The sequence below is a fragment of the Hemiscyllium ocellatum genome, unplaced genomic scaffold (genome assembly GCF_020745735.1).
Source record: "Hemiscyllium ocellatum isolate sHemOce1 unplaced genomic scaffold, sHemOce1.pat.X.cur. scaffold_246_pat_ctg1, whole genome shotgun sequence".
In the NCBI taxonomy this organism is placed as follows: Eukaryota; Metazoa; Chordata; class Chondrichthyes; order Orectolobiformes; family Hemiscylliidae; genus Hemiscyllium; species Hemiscyllium ocellatum.
The window spans coordinates 687,541-711,459 of record NW_026868101.1 but is presented as its reverse complement, the minus strand read 5'-3'; the positions used below and the strand labels follow the sequence as shown (position 1 = coordinate 711,459).

The following is a 23,919-nucleotide window of genomic DNA, read 5'->3' as shown; positions in this document are numbered from 1 at the left end:
AGATATTGGAGCCTGTTACTCAGGAGCAGCAGGAAGACAGCAGACAGCTATTGGAGCCTGTTACTCAGGGGCAGCAGGAGGAGGGCACACAGCCATTGGAGCCTGTTACTCAGGGGCGGCAGGAGGAAAGCACACAGTTATTGGATCTTGTCACTCAGCGGCAACAGGAGGGTAGCTCACAGCTTTTGGAGCCTGTAACTCAGGAGCAACGGGGGTGGGTGCAATGTTATTGGTGCCTGTCACTCAGAGTTGGCAGGAAAAGAGCACACAGTTATTGGAGCCTGTTACAACGGGGCAAGAGTAGGAGAGCACACAGCTATTGCAGCCTATTACTCATGACCAGCAGGAGGAGAGAACACAGCTTTTGGAGCCTGTTATTCAGGGGCGGCAGGAGGAGAAAACACAGTTGTTGGATCCTGTCACTCAGGGGCAGCGGGAGGTTAGTTCACAGCTAATCGAGCCTGTTACTCAGGTCCCGCTGGAGGAGAGAAAACACAGCTATTGGAGCCTGTTACTCATGAGCAGCAGGTGGAGAACACACAGCTATTGGAGCCAGTTACTCAGGAACAGCAGGAGGAGAGCACACAGCGATTGGAGCCTGTTACTCAGGAGAAGCAGGAGGAGGAGAGCACACAGATATTGGAGCCTGTAAATCAGGGTCCGCAGGAGGAGGGCACACAACTATTGGAGCCTATTACTCAGGCGCAACGGGGGTAAGGCGTACTGGTATTCGAGCCTGTTACTCAGATGTGGTGGGAGGAGAGCACACAGCTATTGGAGCCTGTTACTCAGGGGCAGGAGTTGGAGAGCACACACCTACTGGAGCTTGTTACTCAGGAACAGCAGGTGGAGAGCACACAGCTATTGTAGCCTGTTACTCAGGGGCAGCAAGAGGACAGCAGAGAGTTATTGGAACCTGTTACCCTGGAGCAGGAGGAGGAGAGCACACAGCTAATGGAGACATTTCCTCAGGAGCAGCAGGAGGAGAGCTCACACCTATTGGAGCCTGTTACTCAGGAGCAACAGGAGGAGAGCACAAAGCTATTGTAGCCTGTTCCTCAGGACCAGCAGGAGGAGAGCACACAGTTATTAAAGCCTGTTACTCAGGAGCAGCAGGAGGACAGCAGACAACTATTGGAGCCTGTTACTCAGGAGCAGCAGGAGAAGGGAACACAACTATTGGAACCTGTTACTCAGTGGCAGCAGGAGGAGGGCACACAGTTATTAAAGCCTGTTACTCAGGAGCTGCAGGAGGACAGCAGACAGCTATTGGAGCCTGTTAATCAGGGACAGCAGAAGTGAAGCACTCAGCTATTGGAGCCTGTTCCTCAGGACCTGCAGTAGGGGAGCACACAGCATTTGGAGCCTGTTACTCAGGGGCAGGAGTTGGAGACCAGACTGCTAATGGAGCCTGTTACTCAGGAGCAGCATTTGGAGAGCACACAGCTATTGGAGCCTGTTACTCATGGGCAGCAGGAGGAGGGCACACAGCTATTGGAGCCTGTTACTCAGTGGCAGCAGGAGGAGGGCACACAGTTATTAACGCCTGTTACTCAGGAGCAGCAGGAGGACAGCAGACAGCTATTGAATACCGTAACTCAGCGGCAGCAGGAGGTCAGCTCACAGCTATTGGAGCCTCTTTATCAGGGACAGCAGGAGAAGGGCACACAGCTATTCAAGACTGTTACTCAGGAGCAGCAGGAGGACAGCAGACAGCTATTGGAGCCTGTTACTCTGGAGCAGGAGGAGGAGAGCACGCAGCTATTGGAGCCTGTTACTTAGGGGCAGTAGGAGAAGGGAACACAACTATTGGCGCCTGTTATTCAGGGACAGCAGTAGGAGTGCACACAGCTATTGCAGCCTCTTACTCAGGGACAGCAGGAGGAGGGTACGCAGCTGTTGGAGAATGTTACTCAGGAGCTGCAGGAAGACAACGCACAGGTATTGAAGCCTATTAGTCAGGAGCAACAGGAGGAGGGCGCACTGCTATTGAAGCCTGTCACTCAGGGAGAGCAGCAGGAGGGCACAGAGCTATTGGAGCCTGTTACTCAGCGGCAGGAGTAGGAAAGCACACAGCTATTGCATCCTGTCTCTCAGCGGCAGCAAGAAGTTAGCACACAGCAATTGGAACCTGTTACTCAGGGACAGCAGGTGGAGAGCACACAGATAATGGAGGCTGTTACTCAGGGACGGCAGTAGAAGAGCACACAGTTATTGGATCGTGTCACTCAGCGGCAGCAGGAGGTTAGCTCACAGCTATTGGAGCCTGTTACTCAGGGACAGCAGGAGGAGAGCGCACAGATTTTGGAGCCTGTTACTCAGAAGCAACATGGGGAGGGTGCACTGTTATTGGTGTCTGTCACTCAGAGGTGGCAGTAGGAGAGCACACAGCTATTGGAGCCAGTTACAAAGGGGCAGGAATAGGAGAGCACATAGCTATTGCAGACTGTTACTACGGACTAGCAGGAGGAGAGCACACAGCTATTAGAGCCTGTTACTAAGGGGCGGCAGGAGGAGAGCACGCATATATTTGATCCTGTCACTCAGCGGCAGCAGGAGGTTAGCTCACAGCTATTGGAGCCTGTTACTCAGGAGCAGCAGGAGGAGGGCACCCAGCTATTGCAGCCAGTTAATCAGGGACTGCAGGAGGCGGGCACACATCTATTGCAGGCTATTACTCAGGAGAAACAGGGGGAGGGCGTACTGCTCTTGGAGCCTGTTACGCAGAGGTGGCAGGAGGAGAGCACACAGCTATTGGAGCCTGTTCCTCAGGGGCAGTGGTTGGAAAACAAACAGCAATTGGCGCCTGTTACTCAGGAGCAACAGGTGGAGAGCACAGAGCTATTGGAGCCTGTTACTCCGGACCAGCAGGTGGAGAGCACACAGATATTGGAGCCTGTTACTCTGCGGCAGAAGGAGGAGAGCACACAGCTATTGGAGCCTGTTACTCAGGAGCAGCAGGAGGGGAGCACACTGCTATTGGAGCCTGTTACTCAGCGGCAGCAAGAGGAGAGCACACAGCTATTGGAGCCTGTTACACAGCGGCAGCAGGTGGAGAGCACACAGCTCTTGGAGCCTGTCACTCAGCGGCAGAAAGAGGAGAGCACACAGCTATTGGAGCATGTCACTCAGTGCCAGCTGGAGGAGAGCACACAGATATTGAAGCCTGTTACTTAGGAGCAGCAGTTGGTGAGCACACAGCTATTGGAGCCTGATACTCAGGAGCAGCAGGAGGTGAGCACACAACTATTGGTGCCTGTTACTCAGGCGTAGCAGGAGGAGAGCAAACAGGTATTGGAGCCTGTCACTCAGCGGCAGCAGGACGAGAGCACACAGCTATTGGAACCTGTCAAACAGGGGAAGGAGGAGGTTCGCTCGCAGCTATTGGGGCCTGTTACTCTGGGGAAGGTGTAAGAGTGCACACAGCTATTGGAGCTGGTTACGCAGGGGCAGCAGGAGGAGGGCACACAGCTATTGGAGCCTGTTACTCAGGAACAGCAGGAGGAGAGCACAGAGCTATTGGAGCCTGTTACACAGGGGCAGCAGGAGGAGAGCACACACCTATTGGTGCCTGTTACTCAGGGGCAGCAGTAGGAGAGCAGATAGTTATTTGATACAGTCACTCAGCAACAGCAGGAGGTAAGCTCACAGCTATTGGAGCCTGTTAGCAGGAGCAGGGGTTGGATTGCACACATCTATTGGAGCCTCTTTCTCAGGAGCAGCAGGTGGAGAGGACACAGCTATTGGAGCCTGTTACTCAGGGGCAGGAGGAGGAGGGCACACAGCTATTGGAGCCTGTTACTCAAGGCAGCATGAGGAGGGAACACAACTATTGGAGCCTGTTACTCAGGGGCAGCAGGAGGAGGGCACACAAATATTAAAGCCTGTTACTCAGGAGCAGCAGGAGGACAGCAGACAGCTATTGGAGCCTGTTACTCTGGAGCAGGAGTAGGAGAGCACGCAGCTATTGGAGCCTGTTACTCAGGGCAGCATGAGGATGGAACACAACTATTGGAGCCTGTTACTCAGGGGCGGCAAGAGGAGAGAACACAGTTATTGGATCCCGTAACTCAGCGGCAGCAGGAGGTTAGCTCACAGCTATTGCTGCCTGTTACTCAGGGACAGCAGGAGGAGGGCACACTGCTATTGGAGCCTGTCACACAGGGACAGCAGGAGGCGGGCACACATCTATTGGAGCCTGTTACTGAGGGGCAGAAGTAGGACAGCACACAGCTATTGGATCCTGTCACTCAGCGGCAGCAGGAGGTTAGCTCACGGCAATTGGAGCCTGTCAGTCAGGGACAGCAGGAGGAGGGCACACAGCTATTGGAGCTTGTTACTCAGGAGCAGCAGGAGGAGAGTACACAGTTATTGGAGCCTGTTAATCAGGAACTGCAGGAGGAGGACACACAACTATTGAAGCCTATTACTCAGGAGCTACAGGGGGAGGGCGTACTGCTCTTGGAGCCTGTTACTCAGAGGTGGCAGGAGGAGAGCACACAGCTATTGGAGTCTGTTCCTCAGGGGCAGTGGTTGGAGAGTACACAGCTATTGGAGTCTGTTACTCAGGAGCAGCAGGTGGTGAGCACACAGCTATTGAAGCCTGTTACTCAGCGGCAGAAGGAGCAGAGCACACAGCTATTGGAGCCTGTCAGTCAGCGGCAGCAGGAGGAGAGCACACAGCTATTGGAGCCTGTCACTCAGTAGCAGCAGGACGAGAGCACACAGCTATTGGTGCCTGTTACTGAGGAGCAGCAGGAGGAGGGGACACAGCTATTGGAGCCTGTCACTCAGCGGCAGCAGGAGGAGGGCACACAGCTATTCGAGCCTGTTACTCAGGAGCGGCAGGAGGAGAGCACACAGCTTTTGGAGCTTCTAATTCAGCAGCAACAGGAGGTGAGAACACAGCTATTGGAGACTATTTCTCAAGAGCAGCAGGAGGAGAGCACGCAGCTATTGGACCCTGTTACACAGCGGCAGCAGGACGTTAGCTCACAGCTATTGGAGCCGGTCACTCATTGACAGCAGGAGGAGAGAATAAAGCTATTGGTGCCTGTTACTCCGGAGCGACAGGAGGAGGGCACACATCTATTGGAGTGGTACTCTGGATCAGCAGGCGGAGAGCACACAGACATTGCAGCCTGTTACTGAGGAGCACCATGTGTGAGCACACAGGTATTGGAGCCTAATACTCAGGAGCAGCAGGTGGAGAGCACACAGCATTTGGTGCATGTTACTCAGGAGCAGCAGGAGGAGAGCAAACAGCTATTGGAGCCTGTTACTCAGGGGCAGCAGGTGGAGAGCAAACAGCTATTGGAGCCTGTCACTCAGCGACAGCAGGTGGAGAGCACACAGATATTGGAGCCTGTTACTCAGCGGCAGCAGGAGGTTAGCTAACAGCTATTGGAGCCTGTCACTCAGCGGCATCTGGAGGAGAACACACAGCTATTTGTGCCTGTCACTCAGTGGCAGCAGGAGGAGAGCACACAGCTATTGGAGACAGTCACTCAGCGACAGCAGGTGTATAGCACACAGATATTGGAGCCTGTTACTCAGCGGCAGCAGGAGGAGGACACACAGCTATTTGTGCCTGTCACTCAGTGGCAGCAGGAGGAGAGCACACAACTATTGGAGCCTGTTACTGAGATGCAGCAAGAGGAGAGCACACAGCTATTGGAGCCTGTTACTCAGGAGCAGCAGGTGGTGAGCACACAGCTATTGGAGCCTGTCACTCAGTGACAGCAGGAGGAGAGCACACTGCTATTGAAGCCTGTTCCCCAGGGGCAGCAGGAGGCGACCACACAGCTTTTGGAGCCTGTTACTCAGGGGCAGCAGGAGGAGAGCACACAACTATTGGAGCCTGTTACACAGGAGCAGCAGGAGGAGAGCAAACAGATAATCGAGCCTTTCACTCATGGGCAGCAGGAGAACACACGGCTATCGGAGCCTGTCACTCAGCGGCAGCAGGAGGAGAGCACACAGCTATTGGAGCCTGTTACTCAGCGGCAGCAGGAGGTTAGCTCACAGCTATTGGAGCCTGTTACTCAGGGGCAGGAGTTGGAGAGCACACAGCTATTGGAGCCTGTTACGCAGTGGCAGCAGGAGCAGGGCACACACTTATTAAAGCCTGTTACTCAGGAGCAGCAGGAGGACAGCAGACAGATATTGGAGCCTGTTACTCTGGAGCAGGAGGAGGTGAGCACGCAGCTATTTGAGCCTGTTACTCAGCGGCAGCAGGAGAAGGGAACACAACTATTGCAGCCTGTTACTCAGGGGCGGCAAGAGGAGAGCACACAGCTATTGGAGCCTATTAATCAGGGGCAACAGGAGGACAGCAGAGAGTTATTGGAACCTGTTACCCTGGAGCAGGAGGAGGAAAGCACACAGCTATTGGGGACTTTTACTCAGTAGCTGCTGGAGGAGAGCGCACAGCTATTGGAGCCTGTTGCTCAGGAGCAACAGGAGGAGAGCACACAGCTATTGCAGCCTGTTCCTCAGGACCAACAGGAGGAGAGCACACAGTTATTGGATCCTGTCACTCAGCGGCATCAGGAGGTTAGCTCACAGCTATTGGAGCCTGTTACTCGGGAGCAGCAGGTGGAGAGCACACAGCTATTGGAGCCTGTTACTCAGAGGCAGGAGTTGGAGAGAACACAGCTATTGGAGCCTGTTACTCAGTGGCAACAGGAGGAGGGCACACAGCTATTGGAGCCTGTTACTCAGTGGCAGCAGGAGGAGGGCACACTGCTATTGGAGCCTGTCACACAGGGACAGCAGGAGGCGGGCACACATCTATTGGAGCCTGTTACTGAGGGGCAGAAGTAGGACAGCACACAGCTATTGGATCCTGTCACTCAGCGGCAGCAGGAGGTTAGCTCACGGCAATTGGAGCCTGTCAGTCAGGGACAGCAGGAGGAGGGCACACAGCTATTGGAGCTTGTTACTCAGGAGCAGCAGGAGGAGAGTACACAGTTATTGGAGCCTGTTAATCAGGAACTGCAGGAGGAGGACACACAACTATTGAAGCCTATTACTCAGGAGCTACAGGGGGAGGGCGTACTGCTCTTGGAGCCTGTTACTCAGAGGTGGCAGGAGGAGAGCACACAGCTATTGGAGTCTGTTCCTCAGGGGCAGTGGTTGGAGAGTACACAGCTATTGGAGTCTGTTACTCAGGAGCAGCAGGTGGTGAGCACACAGCTATTGAAGCCTGTTACTCAGCGGCAGAAGGAGCAGAGCACACAGCTATTGGAGCCTGTCAGTCAGCGGCAGCAGGAGGAGAGCACACAGCTATTGGAGCCTGTCACTCAGTAGCAGCAGGACGAGAGCACACAGCTATTGGTGCCTGTTACTGAGGAGCAGCAGGAGGAGGGGACACAGCTATTGGAGCCTGTCACTCAGCGGCAGCAGGAGGAGGGCACACAGCTATTCGAGCCTGTTACTCAGGAGCGGCAGGAGGAGAGCACACAGCTTTTGGAGCTTCTAATTCAGCAGCAACAGGAGGTGAGAACACAGCTATTGGAGACTATTTCTCAAGAGCAGCAGGAGGAGAGCACGCAGCTATTGGACCCTGTTACACAGCGGCAGCAGGACGTTAGCTCACAGCTATTGGAGCCGGTCACTCATTGACAGCAGGAGGAGAGAATAAAGCTATTGGTGCCTGTTACTCCGGAGCGACAGGAGGAGGGCACACATCTATTGGAGTGGTACTCTGGATCAGCAGGCGGAGAGCACACAGACATTGCAGCCTGTTACTGAGGAGCACCATGTGTGAGCACACAGGTATTGGAGCCTAATACTCAGGAGCAGCAGGTGGAGAGCACACAGCATTTGGTGCATGTTACTCAGGAGCAGCAGGAGGAGAGCAAACAGCTATTGGAGCCTGTTACTCAGGGGCAGCAGGTGGAGAGCAAACAGCTATTGGAGCCTGTCACTCAGCGACAGCAGGTGGAGAGCACACAGATATTGGAGCCTGTTACTCAGCGGCAGCAGGAGGTTAGCTAACAGCTATTGGAGCCTGTCACTCAGCGGCATCTGGAGGAGAACACACAGCTATTTGTGCCTGTCACTCAGTGGCAGCAGGAGGAGAGCACACAGCTATTGGAGACAGTCACTCAGCGACAGCAGGTGTATAGCACACAGATATTGGAGCCTGTTACTCAGCGGCAGCAGGAGGAGGACACACAGCTATTTGTGCCTGTCACTCAGTGGCAGCAGGAGGAGAGCACACAACTATTGGAGCCTGTTACTGAGATGCAGCAAGAGGAGAGCACACAGCTATTGGAGCCTGTTACTCAGGAGCAGCAGGTGGTGAGCACACAGCTATTGGAGCCTGTCACTCAGTGACAGCAGGAGGAGAGCACACTGCTATTGAAGCCTGTTCCCCAGGGGCAGCAGGAGGCGACCACACAGCTTTTGGAGCCTGTTACTCAGGGGCAGCAGGAGGAGAGCACACAACTATTGGAGCCTGTTACACAGGAGCAGCAGGAGGAGAGCAAACAGATAATCGAGCCTTTCACTCATGGGCAGCAGGAGAACACACGGCTATCGGAGCCTGTCACTCAGCGGCAGCAGGAGGAGAGCACACAGCTATTGGAGCCTGTTACTCAGCGGCAGCAGGAGGTTAGCTCACAGCTATTGGAGCCTGTTACTCAGGGGCAGGAGTTGGAGAGCACACAGCTATTGGAGCCTGTTACGCAGTGGCAGCAGGAGCAGGGCACACACTTATTAAAGCCTGTTACTCAGGAGCAGCAGGAGGACAGCAGACAGATATTGGAGCCTGTTACTCTGGAGCAGGAGGAGGTGAGCACGCAGCTATTTGAGCCTGTTACTCAGCGGCAGCAGGAGAAGGGAACACAACTATTGCAGCCTGTTACTCAGGGGCGGCAAGAGGAGAGCACACAGCTATTGGAGCCTATTAATCAGAGGCAACAGGAGGACAGCAGAGAGTTATTGGAACCTGTTACCCTGGAGCAGGAGGAGGAAAGCACACAGCTATTGGGGACTTTTACTCAGTAGCTGCTGGAGGAGAGCGCACAGCTATTGGAGCCTGTTGCTCAGGAGCAACAGGAGGAGAGCACACAGCTATTGCAGCCTGTTCCTCAGGACCAACAGGAGGAGAGCACACAGTTATTGGATCCTGTCACTCAGCGGCATCAGGAGGTTAGCTCACAGCTATTGGAGCCTGTTACTCGGGAGCAGCAGGTGGAGAGCACACAGCTATTGGAGCCTGTTACTCAGAGGCAGGAGTTGGAGAGAACACAGCTATTGGAGCCTGTTACTCAGTGGCAACAGGAGGAGGGCACACAGCTATTGGAGCCTGTTACTCAGTGGCAGCAGGAGGAGGGCACACACTTATTAAAGTCTGTTACTCAGGAGCAGCAGGAGGACAGCAGACAGCTATTGGAGCCTGTTACTCTGGAGCAGGAGGAGGAGAGCACGCACTATTTGAGCCTGTTACTCAGCGGCAGCAGGAGAAGGGAACACAACTATTGGAACCTGTTACTCAGGGACGGCAGGTGAAGAGCACACAGATATTGGAGCCTGTTACTCAGCAGCAGCAGGAGGTTAGCTCACAGCTTTTGGAGAATGTCACTCAGCGGCAGCAGGAGGAGAGCACACAGCTATTTGAGCCTGTCACTCAGTGGCAGCAGGAGGAGAGCACACAGCTTTTGCTGCTTGATACTCAGGAGCAACAGGAGGAGAGCACACAGCTATTGGAGCCTGTTACTCAGGGGCGGCAGGTGTAGAGCACGCAACTATTGCAGCCAGTTACTCAGGAGCATCAGGTGGAGAGCACACAGCTATTGGAGTCAATTAGTCAGCGGCAGCAGGAGGAGAACACACAGCTATTTGTGCCTGTCACTCAGTGGCAGCAGGAGGAGAGCACACAGCTATTGGAGACAGTTACTCAGCGACAGCAGAGGTATACCACACAGATATTGGAGCCTGTGACTCAGCGGCAGCAGGAGGTTAGCTCAAAGGTATTGGAGCCTGTCACTCAGCGGCAGCAGGAGGAGGACACACAGCTATTTGTCCGTGTCACTCAGTGGCAGCAGGAGGAGAGCACACAACTATTGGAGCCTGTTACTGAGGAGCAGCAGGTGGTGAGCACACAGCTATTGGAGCCTGTCACTCAGCGGCTGCAGGAGGAGAGCACACAGCTATTGGAGCCTGTTACTGAGGAGCAGCAGGAGGAGAGCACACAACTATTGAAGCCTGTTACTGAGGAGCAGCAGGTGGTGAGCACACAGCTATTGAAGCCTGTTACTCAGCGGCAGCAGGAGGTTAGTTCAAAGGTATTGGAGCCTGTCACTCAGCGGAAGCAGGAGGAGAGCACACATCTATTGGAGCCTGTTACTCAGGAGCAGCAAGAGGAGAGCACACAACTATTAGAGCCTGTTACCGAGGGGCAGCAGGAGGAGAGCACACAGGTATTGGTGCCTGTTACTCAGTAGCAGCAGGGGGAGAGCAAACAGCTAATCGAGTCTGTTACTCAGGGGCAGCAGGAAGAGAGCACACAGCTATTGGAGCCTGTTACTCAGCGGCAGTGGAAGGAGAGGACACAGCTATTGGAGCCTGTTACTCTGGGGCAGGAGTTGCAGAGCACACACCTACTGGAGCTTGTTACTCAGGAGCAGCAGTAGGAGAGCACACAGCTATTGGAGCGTGTTACTCATGGGCAGAAGGAGGACAGCAGAGAGTTATTGGAACCTGTTACTCTGGAGCAGGAGGAGGAGAGCACACAGCTATTGGAGAATTTTACTTGGGTGCAGCAGGAGGAGAGCGCACAGCTATTGGAGCCTGTTGCTCAGTAGCAACAGGAGGAGAGCACACAGCTATTGGAGCCTGTTCCTCAGGACCAGCAGAAGGAGAGTACACAGCTATTGGAGACTGTTAATTATGTGCGGCTGGAGGAGAGCACACAGTTATTGGATCCTGTCACTCAGCGGCAGCAGGAGGTTGGCTCACAGATATTGGAGCCTGTTACTCAGTGGCAGCAGGAGGAGGGCACACACTTATTAAAGCCTGTTTCTCAGGAGCAGCAAGAGGACAGCAGACAGCTATTGGAGCCTGTTACTCTGGAGCAGGAGGAGGTGAGCACACAGCTATTGAAGCCTGTTACTCTGGAGCAGCAGGTGGTGAGCACACAGCTATTGGAGACTGTCACTCAGCGGCAGCAGGAGGAGAGCACACAGCTATTGGAGCCTGTCACTCAGTGACAGCAGGAGGAGAGCACACTGCTATTGAAGCCTGTTACCCAGGGGCAGCAGGAGGAGACCACACAGCTTTTGGAGCCTGTTACTCAGCGGCAGCAGGAGGAGAGCACACAACTATTGGAGCATGTTACTCAGGAGCAGCAGGAGGAGATCAAGCAGATAATCGAGCCTTTCTCTCAAGGGCAGCAGGAGAACACACGGCTATTGGAGCCTGTCACTCAGCGGCAGCAGGAGGAGAGCACACAGCTATTGGACCCTGTCACTCAGCGGCAGCAGGAGGAGAGCACACAGCTATTGGAGCCTGTTACTCAGCGGCAGCAGGAGGTTAGCTCGCAGCTATTGGAGCCTGTTACTCAGGGGCAGGAGTTGGAGAGCACGCAGCTATTGGAGCCTGTTACTCAGTGGCAGCAGGCAGAGGGCACACACTTATTAAAGCCTGTTACTCAGGAGCAGCAGGAGGACAGCATACAGCTATTGGAGCCTGTTACTCTGGAGCAGGAGGAGGTGAGCACGCAGCTATTTGAGCCTGTTACTCAGCGGCAGCAGGAGAAGGGAACACAACTATTGCAGCCTGTTACTCAGCGGCAGCAGGAGGTTAGCTCACAGCTCATGGAGCCTGTCACTCAGTGACAGCAGGAGGAGAGCACACAGCTATTGGAGCCTGTTACTGAGGTGCAGCAGGAGGAGAGCACACAACTATTGAAGCCTGTAACTCAGGGCCAGCTGGAGGAGAGCACACAGCTATTGGAACCTGTTACTCAGTGGCAGCAGGAGCAGAGCACAAAACTATTGAAGCCTGTTACTGAGGAGCAGCAGGAGGAGAGCAAACAGATAATCGAGCCTTTTACTCAGGGGCAGCAGTAGGAGAGCACACGGCTATTGGAGCCTGTTACTCATCGGCAGCAGGAGGAGGGCACACAGCTATTGGAACCTGTTACTCAGGGGAGGCAGGAGGAGAGCACACAGCTGTTGGAGCGTCTCATTCAGCAGCAACAGGAGGTGAGCACTCAGCTATTGGAGCCTGTTGCTCAGGGGCAGCATGCGGAGAGCACACACCTATGGTGCCTGTTACTCAGGGACGGCAGTAGGAGAGCAGAGAGTTCTTGGATACTGTCACTCAGCAACAGCAGGAGGTTTGCTCACTGCTATTGGAGCCTGTTACGCAGGAGCAGGGGTTGGATTGCACACATCTATTGGAGCCTCTTACTGAGGAGCAGCAGTTGGAGAGGACACAGCTATTGGAGTCTGTTACTCAGGAGCAGGGGTTGGATTGCAAACATCTATTGGAGCCTCTTACTGAGGAGCAGCAGTTGGAGAGGACACAGCTATTGGAGCCTGTTACTCAGGGGCAGCAGTAGGAGAGCACACAGATATTGGAGCCTGTAAATCAGGGTCTGCAGGAGGAGGGCACACAACTATTGGAGCCGATTGCTCAGGAGCTACAGGGGGAGGGCGTACTGCTCTTTGAGCCTGTTAATCAAAGGTGGCAGGAGGAGAGCAGACAGCTATTGGAGCCTGTTACTCAGGGGCAGGGGTTGGAGAGCAAACAGATATTGGAGCCTGTTACTCAGGAGCAGCAGGAGGACAGCAGACAGCTATTGGAGCCTGTTACTCAGGGGCAGCAGGAGGAGGGTACACAGCCATTGGAACCTGTTACTCAGGGGCGGCAGAAGGAAAGCACACAGTTATTGGATCTTGTCACTCAGCGGCAAAGGAGGGTAGCTCACAGCTTTTGGAGCCTGTAACTCAGGAGCAACGGGGGTGGGTGCAATGTTATTGGTGCCTGTCACTCAGAGTTGGCAGGAAAAGTGCACACAGTTATTGGAGCCTGTTACAACGGGGCAAGAGTAGGAGAGCACACAGCTATTGCAGCCTATTACTCATGACCAGCAGGAGGAGAGAACACAGCTGTTGGAGCCTGTTATTCAGGGGCGGCAGGAGGAGAAAACACAGTTGTTGGATCCTGTCACTCAGGGGCAGCGGGAGGTTAGTTCACAGCTAATCGAGCCTGTTACTCAGGTCCCGCTGGAGGAGAGCACACAGCTATTGGAGCCTGTTACTCATGAGCAGCAGGTGGAGAACACACAGCTATTGGAGCCAGTTACTCAGGAGAAGCAGGAGGAGGAGAGCACACAGATATTGGAGCCTGTAAATCAGGGTCCGCAGGAGGAGGGCACACAACTATTGGAGCCTATTACTCAGGCGCAACGGGGGTAAGGCGTACTGGTATTCGAGCCTGTTACTCAGATGTGGTGGGAGGAGAGCACAGAGCTATTGGAGCCTGTTACTCAGGGGCAGGAGTTGGAGAGCACACACCTACTGGAGCTTGTTACTCAGGAACAGCAGGTGGAGAGCACACAGCTATTGTAGCCTGTTACTCAGGGGCAGCAAGAGGACAGCAGAGAGTTATTGGAACCTGTTACCCTGGAGCAGGAGGAGGAGAGCACACAGCTATTGGAGACTTTTCCTCAGGAGCAGCAAGAGGAGAGCTCACACCTATTGGAGCCTGTTACTCAGGAGCAACAGTAGGAGAGCACAAAGCTATTGTAGCCTGTTCCTCAGGACCAGCAGGAGGAGAGCACACAGCTGTTGGAGCCTGTTACTCAGGAGCAGCAGGAGGAGGGCACACAGTTATTAAAGCCTGTTACTCAGGAGCAGCAGGAGGACAGCAGACAACTATTGGAGCCTGTTACTCAGGAGCAGCAAGAGGACAGCCGAGAGTTATTGGAACCTGTTACCCTGGAGCAGGAGGAGGAGAGCACACAGCTAATGGAGACATTTCCTCAGGAGCAGCAGGAAGAGAGCTCACACCTATTGGAGCCTGTTACTCAGGAGCAACAGGAGGAGAGCACAAAGCTATTGTAGCCTGTTACTCAGGACCAGCAGGAGGAGAGCACACAGTTATTAAAGCCTGTTACTCAGGAGCAGCAGGAGGACAGCAGACAACTATTGGAGCCTGTTACTCAGGAGCAGCAGGAGAAGGGAACACAACTATTGGAACCTGTTACTCAGTGGCAGCAGGAGGAGGGCACACAGTTATTAAAGCCTGTTACTCAGGAGCTGCAGGAGGACAGCAGACAGCTATTGGAGCCTGTTAATCAGGGACAGCAGGAGGGGAGCACTCAGCTTTGGCGCCTGTTCCTCAGGACCTGCAGGAGGGGAGCACACAGCATTTGGAGCCTGTTACTAAGGGGCAGGAGTTGGAGACCAGACTGCTAATGGAGCCTGTTACTCAGGAGCAGCATTTGGAGAGCACACAGCTATTGGAGCCTGTTACTCGGGAGCAGCATTTGGAGAGCACACAGCTATTGGAGCCTGTTACTCAGTGGCAGGAGTTGGAGAGCACACAGCTATTGGAGCCTGTTACTCAGTGGCAGCAGGAGGAGGGCACACAGCTATTGGAGCCTGTTACTCAGTGGCAGCAGGCGGAGGGCACACACTTATTAAAGCCTGTTACTCAGGAGCAGCAGGAGGACAGCAGACAGCTATTGGAGCCTGTTACTCTGGAGCAGGAGGAGGTGAGAACGCAGCTATTTGAGCCTGTTACTCAGCGGCAGCAGGAGAAGGGAACACAACTATTGCAGCCTGTTACTCAGCGGCAGCAGGAGGTTAGCTCACAGCTAATGGAGCCTGTTACTCAGTGACAGCAAGAGGAGAGCACACAGCTATTGGAGCCTGTTACTGAGGTGCAGCAGGAGGAGAGCACACAACTATTGAAGCCTGTAACTCAGGGCCAGCTGGAGGAGAGCACACAGCTATTGGAACCTGTTACTCAGGGGCAGCAGGAGCAGAGCACACAACTATTGAAGCCTGTTACTGAGGAGCAGCAGGAGGAGAGCAAACAGATAATCGAGCCTTTTACTCAGGGGCAGCAGTAGGAGATCACACGGCTATTGGAGCCTGTTACTCATCGGCAGCAGGAGGAGGGCACACAGCTATTGGAACCTGTTACTCAGGGGAGGCAGGAGGAGAGCACACAGCTGTTGGAGCGTCTCATTCAGCAGCAACAGGAGGTGAGCACTCAGCTATTGGAGCCTGTTGCTCAGGGGCAGCATGCGGAGAGCACTCACCTATGGTGCCTGTTACTCAGGGACGGCAGTAGGAGAGCAGAGAGTTATTGGATACTGTCACTCAGCAACAGCAGGAGGTTAGCTCACTGCTATTGGAGCCTGTTACGCAGGTGCAGGGGTTGGATTGCAAACATCTATTGGAGCCTCGTACTGAGGAGCAGCAGTTGGAGATACACAGCTATTGGAGCCTGTTACTCAGGGGCAGCAGTAGGCGAGCACACAGATATTGGAGCCTGTAAATCAGGGTCTGCAGGAGGAGGGCACACAACTATTGGAGCCGATTGCTCAGGAGCTACAGGGGGAGGGCGTACTGCTCTTTGAGCCTGTTAATCAAAGGTGGCAGGAGGAGAGCAGACAGCTATTGGAGCCTGTTACTCAGGGGCAGGGGTTGGAGAGCAAACAGATATTGGAGCCTGTTACTCAGGAGCAGCAGGAAGACAGCAGACAGCTATTGGAGCCTGTTACTCAGGGGCAGCAGGAGGAGGGCACACAGCCATTGGAACCTGTTACTCAGGGGCGGCAGGAGGAAAGCACACAGTTATTGGATCTTGTCACTCAGCGGCAACAGGAGGGTAGCTCACAGCTTTTGGAGCCTGTAACTCAGGAGCAACGGGGGTGGGTGCAATGTTATTGGTGCCTGTCACTCAGAGTTGGCAGGAAAAGAGCACACAGTTATTGGAGCCTGTTACAACGGGGCAAGAGTAGGAGAGCACACAGCTATTGCAGCCTATTACTCATGACCAGCAGGAGGAGAGAACACAGCTGTTGGAGCCTGTTATTCAGGGGCGGCAGGAGGAGAAAACACAGTTGTTGGATCCTGTCACTCAGGGGCAGCGGGAGGTTAGTTCACAGCTAATCGAGCCTGTTACTCAGGTCCCGCTGTTGGAGAGAAAACACAGCTATTGGAGCCTGTTACTCATGAGCAGCAGGTGGAGAACACACAGCTATTGGAGCCAGTTACTCAGGAACAGCAGGAGGAGAGCACACAGCGATTGGAGCCTGTTACTCAGGAGAAGCAGGAGGAGGAGAGCACACAGATATTGGAGCCTGTAATTCAGGGTCCGCAGGAGGAGGGCACACAACTATTGGAGCCTATTACTCAGGCGCAACGGGGGTAAGGCGTACTGGTATTCGAGCCTGTTACTCAGATGTGGTGGGAGGCGAGCACACAGCTATTGGAGCCTGTTACTCAGGGGCAGGAGTTGGAGAGCACACACCTACTGGAGCTTGTTACTCAGGAACAGCAGGTGGAGAGCACACAGCTATTGTAGCCTGTTACTCAGGGGCAGCAAGAGGACAGCAGAGAGTTATTGGAACCTGTTACCCTGGAGCAGGAGGAGGAGAGCACACAGCTATTGGAGACATTTCCTCAGGAGCAGCAGGAGGAGAGCTCACACCTATTGGAGCCTGTTACTCAGGAGCAACAGGAGGAGAGCACAAAGCTATTGGAGCCTGTTACTCAGGAGCAGCAGGAGAAGGGAACACAACTATTGGAACCTGTTACTCAGTTGCAGCAGGAGGAGGGCACACAGTTATTAAAGCCTGTTACTCAGGAGCTGCAGGAGGACAGCAGACAGCTATTGGAGCCTGTTAATCAGGGACAGCAGAAGGGAAGCACTCAGCTATTGGAGCCTGTTCCTCAGGACCTGCAGGAGGGGAGCACACATCATTTGGAGCCTGTTACTCAGGGGCAGGAGTTGGAGACCAGACTGCTAATGGAGCCTGTTACTCAGGAGCAGCATTTGGAGAGCACACAGCTATTGGAGCCTTTTACTCATGGGCAGCAGGAGGAGGGCACACAGCTATTGGAGCCTGTTACTCAGTGGCAGCAGGAGGAGGGCACACAGTTATTAAAGCCTGTTACTCAGGAGCAGCAGGAGGACAGCAGACAGCTATTGAATACCGTAACTCAGCGGCAGCAGGAGGTCAGCTCACAGCTATTGGAGCCTCTTAATCAGGGACAGCAGGAGAAGGGCACACAGCTATTCAAGACTGTTACTCAGGAGCAGCTGGAGGACAGCAGACAGCTATTGGAGCCTGTTACTCTGGAGCAGGAGGAGGAGAGCACGCAGCTATTGGAGCCTGTTACTTAGGGGCAGTAGGAGAAGGGAACACAACTATTGGCGCCTGTTATTCAGGGACAGCAGTAGGAGTGCACACAGCTATTGCAGCCTCTTACTCAGGGACAGCAGGAGGAGGGTACGCAGCTGTTGGAGAATGTTACTCAGGAGCTGCAGGAAGACAACGCACAGGTATTGAAGCCTATTAGTCAGGAGCAACAGGAGGAGGGCGCACTGCTATTGAAGCCTGTCACTCAGGGAGAGCAGCAGGAGGTCACAGAGCTATTGGAGCCTGTTACTCAGCGGCAGGAGTAGGAAAGCACACAGCTATTGCATCCTGTCTCTCAGCGGCAGCAAGAAGTTAGCACACAGCAATTGGAACCTGTTACTCAGGGACAGCAGGTGGAGAGCACACAGATAATGGAGGCTGTTACTCAGGGACGGCAGTAGAAGAGCACACAGTTATTGGATCGTGTCACTCAGCGGCAGCAGGAGGTTAGCTCACAGCTATTGGAGCCTGTTACTCAGGGACAGCAGGAGGAGAGCGCACAGATTTTGGAGCCTGTTACTCAGAAGCAACATGGGGAGAGTGCACTGTTATTGGTGTCTGTCACTCAGAGGTGGCAGTAGGAGAGCACACAGCTATTGGAGCCAGTTACAAAGGGGCAGGAATAGGAGAGCACATAGCTATTGCAGACTGTTACTACGGACTAGCAGGAGGAGAGCACACAGCTACTAGAGCCTGTTACTAAGGGGCGGCAGGAGGAGAGCACACATATATTTGATCCTGTCACTCAGCGGCAGCAGGAGGTTAGCTCACAGCTATTGGAGCCTGTTACTCAGGAGCAGCAGGAGGAGGGCACACAGCTATTGAAGCCTGTTACTGAGGAGCAGCAGGAGGAGAGCAAACAGATAATCGAGCCTTTTACTCAGGGGCAGCAGTAGGAGAGCACACGGCTATTGGAGCCTGTTACTCATCGGCAGCAGGAGGAGGGCACACAGCTATTGGAACCTGTTACTCAGGGGAGGCAGGAGGAGAGCACACAGCTATTGGAGCCTCTCATTCAGCAGCAACAGGAGGTGAGCACTCAGCTATTGGAGCCTGTTGCTCAGGGGCAGCATGCGGAGAGCACACACCTATGGTGCCTGTTACTCAGGGACGGCAGTAGCAGAGCAGAGAGTTATTGGATACTGTCACTCAGCAACAGCAGGAGGTTAGCTCAGTGCTATTGGAGACTGTTACGCAGGAGCAGGGGTTGGATTGCACACATCTATTGGAGCCTCTTACTGAGGAGCAGCAGTTGGATAGGACACAGCTATTGGAGTCTGTTACTCAGGAGCAGGGGTTGGATTGCAAACATCTATTGGAGCCTCTTACTGAGGAGCAGCAGTTGGAGAGGACACAGCTATTGGAGCCTGTTACTCAGGGGCAGCAGTAGGAGAGCACACAGATATTGGAGCCTGTAAATCAGGGTCTGCAGGAGGAGAGCACACAACTATTGGAGCCGATTGCTCAGGAGCTACAGGGGGAGGGCGTACTGCTCTTTGAGCCTGTTAATCAAAGGTGGCAGGAGGAGAGCAGACAGCTATTGGAGCCTGTTACTCAGGGGCAGGGGTTGGAGAGCAAACAGATATTGGAGCCTGTTACTCAGGAGCCGCAGGAGGACAGCAGACAGCTATTGGAGCCTGTTACTCAGGGGCAGCAGGAGGAGGGCACACAGCCATTGGAACCTGTTACTCAGGGGCGGCAGGAGGAAAGCACACAGTTATTGGATCTTGTCACTCAGCGGCAACAGGAGGGTAGCTCACAGCTTTTGGAGCCTGTAACTCAGGAGCAACGGGGGTGGGTGCAATGTTATTGGTGCCTGTCACTCAGAGTTGGCAGGAAAAGAGCACACAGTTATTGGAGCCTGTTACAACGGGGCAAGAGTAGGAGAGCACACAGCTATTGCAGCCTATTACTCATGACCAGCAAGAGGAGAGAACACAGCTGTTGGAGCATGTTATTCAGGGGCGGCAGGAGGAGGAAACACAGTTGTTGGATCCTGTCACTCAGGGGCAGCGGGAGGTTAGTTCACAGCTAATCGAGCCTGTTACTCAGGTCCCGCTGGAGGAGAGAAAACACAGCTATTGGAGCCTGTTACTCATGAGCAGCAGGTGGAGAACACACAGCTATTGGAGCCAGTTACTCAGGAACAGCAGGAGGAGAGCACACAGCGATTGGAGCCTGTTACTCAGGAGAAGCAGGAGGAGGAGAGCACACAGATATTGGAGCCTGTAAATCAGGGTCCGCAGGAGGAGGGCACACAACTATTGGAGCCTATTACTCAGGCGCAACGTGGGTAAGGCGTACTGGTATTCGAGCCTGTTACTCAGATGTGGTGGGAGGAGAGCACAGAGCTATTTGAGCCTGTTACTCAGGGGCAGGAGTTGGAGAGCACACACCTACTGGAGCTTGTTACTCAGGAACAGCATGTGGAGAGCACACAGCTATTGTAGCCTGTTACTCAGGGGCAGCAAGAGGACAGCAGAGAGTTATTGGAACCTGTTACCCTGGAGCAGGAGGAGGAGAGCACACAGCTATTGGAGACTTTTCCTCAGGAGCAGCAAGAGGAGAGCTCACACCTATTGGAGCCTGTTACTCAGGAGCAACAGGAGGAGAGCACAAAGCTATTGTAGCCTGTTCCTCAGGACCAGCAGGAGGAGAGCACACAGCTATTGGAGCCTGTTACTCAGGAGCAGCAGGAGGAGGGCACACAGTTATTAAAGCCTGTTACTCAGGAGCAGCAGGAGGACAGCAGACAACTATTGGAGCCTGTTACTCAGGAGCAGCAGGAGAAGGGAACACAACTATTGGAACCTGTTACTCAGTGGCAGCAGGAGGAGGGCACACAGTTATTAAAGCCTGTTACTCAGGAGCTGCAGGAGGACAGCAGACAGCTATTGGAGCCTGTTAATCAGGGACAGTAGGAGGGGAGCACTCAGCTATTGGCGCCTGTTCCTCAGGACCTGCAGGAGGGGAGCACACAGCATTTGGAGCCTGTTACTCAGGGGCAGGAGTTGGAGACCAGACTGCTAATGGAGCCTGTTACTCAGGAGCAGCATTTGGAGAGCACACAGCTATTGGAGCCTGTTACTCATGGGCAGCAGGAGGAGGGCACTCAGCTATTGGAGCCTGTTACTCAGTGGCAGCAGGAGGAGGGCACACAGTTATTAAAGCCTGTTACTCAGGAGCAGCAGGAGGACAGCAGACAGCTATTGAATACCGTAACTCAGCGGCAGCAGGAGGTCAGCTCACAGCTATTGGAGCCTCTTAATCAGGGACAGCAGGAGAAGGGCACACAGCTATTCAAGACTGTTACTCAGGAGCAGCAGGAGGACAGCAGACAGCTATTGGAGCCTGTTACTCTGGAGCAGGAGGAGGAGAGCACGCAGCTATTGGAGCCTGTTACTTAGGGGCAGTAGGAGAAGGGAACACAACTATTGGCGCCTGTTATTCAGGGACAGCAGTAGGAGTGCACACAGCTATTGCAGCCTCTTACTCAGGGACAGCAGGAGGAGGGTACGCAGCTGTTGGAGAATGTTACTCAGGAGCTGCAGGAAGACAACGCACAGGTATTGAAGCCTATTAGTCAGGAGCAACAGGAGGAGGGCGCACTGCTATTGAAGCCTGTCACTCAGGGAGAGCAGCAGGAGGGCACAGAGCTATTGGAGCCTGTTACTTAGCGGCAGGAGTAGGAAAGCACACAGCTATTGCATCCTGTCTCTCAGCGGCAGCAAGAAGTTAGCACACAGCAATTGGAACCTGTTACTCAGGGACAGCAGGTGGAGAGCACACAGATAATGGAGGCTGTTACTCAGGGACGGCAGTAGAAGAGCACACAGTTATTGGATCGTGTCACTCAGCGGCAGCAGGAGGTTAGCTCACAGCTATTGGAGCCTGTTACTCAGGGACAGCAGGAGGAGAGCGCACAGATTTTGGAGCCTGTTACTCAGAAGCAACATGGGGAGGGTGCACTGTTATTGGTGTCTGTCACTCAGAGGTGGCAGTAGGAGAGCACACAGCTATTGGAGCCAGTTACAAAGGGGCAGGAATAGGAGAGCACATAGCTATTGCAGACTGTTACTACGGACTAGCAGGAGGAGAGCACACAGCTATTAGAGCCTGTTACTAAGGGGCGGCAGGAGGAGAGCACACATATATTTGATCCTGTCACTCAGCGGCAGCAGGAGGTTAGCTCACAGCTATTGGAGCCTGTTACTCAGGAGCAGCAGGAGGAGGGCACCCAGCTATTGCAGCCAGTTAATCAGGGACTGCAGGAGGTGGGCACACATCTATTGCAGGCTATTACTCAGGAGAAACAGGGGGAGGGCGTACTGCTCTTGGAGCCTGTTACTCAGAGGTGGCAGGAGGAGAGCACACAGCTATTGGAGCCTGTTCCTCAGGGGCAGTGGTTGGAAAACAAACAGCAATTGGCGCCTGTTACTCAGGAGCAACAGGTGGAGAGCACAGAGCTATTGGAGCCTGTTACTCCGGACCAGCAGGTGGAGAGCACACAGCTATTGGAGCCTGTTACTCAGGGACGGCAGAAGGAGGAGAGCACACAGCTATTGGAGCCTGTTACTCAGGAGCAGCAGGAGGAGAGCACACATTGCTATTGGAGCCTGTTACTCAGCAGCAGCAAGAGGAGAGCACACAGCTATTGAAGCCTGTTACACAGCGGCAGCAGGAGGATAGCACACAGCTCTTGAAGCCTGTCACTCAGCGGCAGAAAGAGGAGAGCACACAGCTATTGGAGCATGTCACTCAGTGCCAGCTGGAGGAGAGCACACAGATATTGAAGCCTGTTACTTAGGAGCAGCAGTTGGTGAGCGCACAGCTATTGGAGCCTGATACTCAGGAGCAACAGGAGGTGAGCACACAACTATTGGTGCCTGTTACTCAGGCGTAGCAGGAGGAGAGCAAACAGGTATTGGAGCCTGTCACTCAGCGGCAGCAGGACGAGAGCACACAGCTATTGGAACCTGTCAAACAGGGGAAGGAGGAGGTTCGCTCGCAGCTATTGGGGCCTGTTACTCTGGGGAAGGTGTAAGAGTGCACACAGCTATTGGAGCTGGTTACGCAGGGGCAGCAGGAGGAGGGCACACAGCTATTGAAGCCTGTTACTCAGGAGCAGCAGGAGGAGAGCACAGAGCTATTGGAGCCTGTTACACAGGGGCAGCAGGAGGAGAGCACACACCTATTGGTGCCTGTTACTCAGGGGCAGCAGTAGGAGAGCAGATAGTTATTTGATACAGTCACTCAGCAACAGCAGGAGGTAAGCTCACAGCTATTGGAGCCTGTTAGCAGGAGCAGGGGTTGGATTGCACACATCTATTGGAGCCTCTTTCTCAGGAGCAGCAGGTGGAGAGGACACAGCTATTGGAGCCTGTTACTCAGGGGCAGGAGGAGGAGGGCACACAGCTATTGGAGCCTGTTACTCAGGGCAGCATGAGGAGGGAACACAACTATTGGAGCCTGTTACTCAGGGGCAGCAGGAGGCGGGCACACATCTATTGGAGCCTGTTACTGAGGGGCAGAAGTAGGACAGCACACAGCTATTGGATCCTGTCACTCAGCGGCAGCAGGAGGTTAGCTCACGGCAATTGGAGCCTGTTAGTCAGGCACAGCAGGAGGAGGGCACACAGCTAGTGGAGCTTGTTACTCAGGAGCAGCAGGAGGAGAGTACACAGTTATTGGAGCCTGTTAATCAGGAACTGCAGGAGGAGGACACACAACTATTGAAGCCTATTACTCAGGAGCAACAGGGGGAGGGCGTACTGCTCTTGGAGCCTGTTACTCAGAGGTGGCAGGAGGAGAGCACACAGCTATTGGAGTCTGTTCCTCAGGGGCAGTGGTTGGAGAGTACACAGCTATTGGAGTCTGTTACTCAGGAGCAGCAGGTGGTGAGCACACAGCTATTGAAGCCTGTTACTCAGCGGCAGAAGGAGCAGAGCACACAGCTATTGGAACCTGTCAGTCAGCGGCAGCAGGAGGAGAGCACACAGCTATTGGAGCCTGTCACTCAGTAGCAGCAGGACGAGAGCACACAGCTATTGGTGCCTGTTACTGAGGAGCAGCAGGAGGAGGGGACACAGCTATTGGAGCCTGTCACTCAGCGGCAGCAGGAGGAGGGCACACAGCTATTCGAGCCTGTTACTCAGGAGCGGCAGGAGGAGAGCACACAGCTTTTGGAGCCTCTAATTCAGCAGCAACAGGAGGTGAGAACACAGCTATTGGAGACTATTTCTCAAGAGCAGCAGGAGGAGAGCACGCAGCTATTGGACCCTGTTACACAGCGGCAGCAGGACGTTAGCTCACAGCTATTGGAGCCGGTCACTCATTGACAGCAGGAGGAGAGCATAAAGCTATTGGTGCCTGTTACTCCGGAGCGACAGGAGGAGGGCACACATCTATTGGAGTGTTACTCTGGATCAGCAGGCGGAGAGCACACAGATATTGCAGCCTGTTACTGTGGAGCACCAGGTGTGAGCACACAGGTATTGGAGCCTAATACTCAGGAGCAGCAGGTG

The 23,919-nt window shown here is 54.0% G+C and overlaps 1 protein-coding gene across 1 annotated transcript in view; it reads left to right on the top strand.

Annotated features, from left to right (window-relative positions):
• The window catches only part of LOC132811945 (trichohyalin-like), a 33,994-nt gene that overhangs the window by 8,693 nt on the left and 1,382 nt on the right, over positions 1–23,919 (top strand). The window contains exons 11-28 of the mRNA XM_060822862.1: positions 1,873–2,043; positions 3,274–3,408; positions 5,872–6,015; positions 6,412–6,555; positions 8,476–8,619; positions 9,016–9,159; positions 9,507–9,740; positions 9,867–9,980; positions 10,857–11,072; positions 11,262–11,609; positions 11,715–11,810; positions 17,470–17,657; positions 18,911–19,034; positions 20,893–21,063; positions 22,026–22,193; positions 22,299–22,433; positions 22,966–23,163; positions 23,737–23,886. Coding sequence (XP_060678845.1) covers positions 1,873–2,043; positions 3,274–3,408; positions 5,872–6,015; positions 6,412–6,555; positions 8,476–8,619; positions 9,016–9,159; positions 9,507–9,740; positions 9,867–9,980; positions 10,857–11,072; positions 11,262–11,609; positions 11,715–11,810; positions 17,470–17,657; positions 18,911–19,034; positions 20,893–21,063; positions 22,026–22,193; positions 22,299–22,433; positions 22,966–23,163; positions 23,737–23,886 — 3,024 coding nt within the window. The remainder of the gene's footprint in view (positions 1–1,872; positions 2,044–3,273; positions 3,409–5,871; positions 6,016–6,411; positions 6,556–8,475; positions 8,620–9,015; positions 9,160–9,506; positions 9,741–9,866; positions 9,981–10,856; positions 11,073–11,261; positions 11,610–11,714; positions 11,811–17,469; positions 17,658–18,910; positions 19,035–20,892; positions 21,064–22,025; positions 22,194–22,298; positions 22,434–22,965; positions 23,164–23,736; positions 23,887–23,919) is intronic.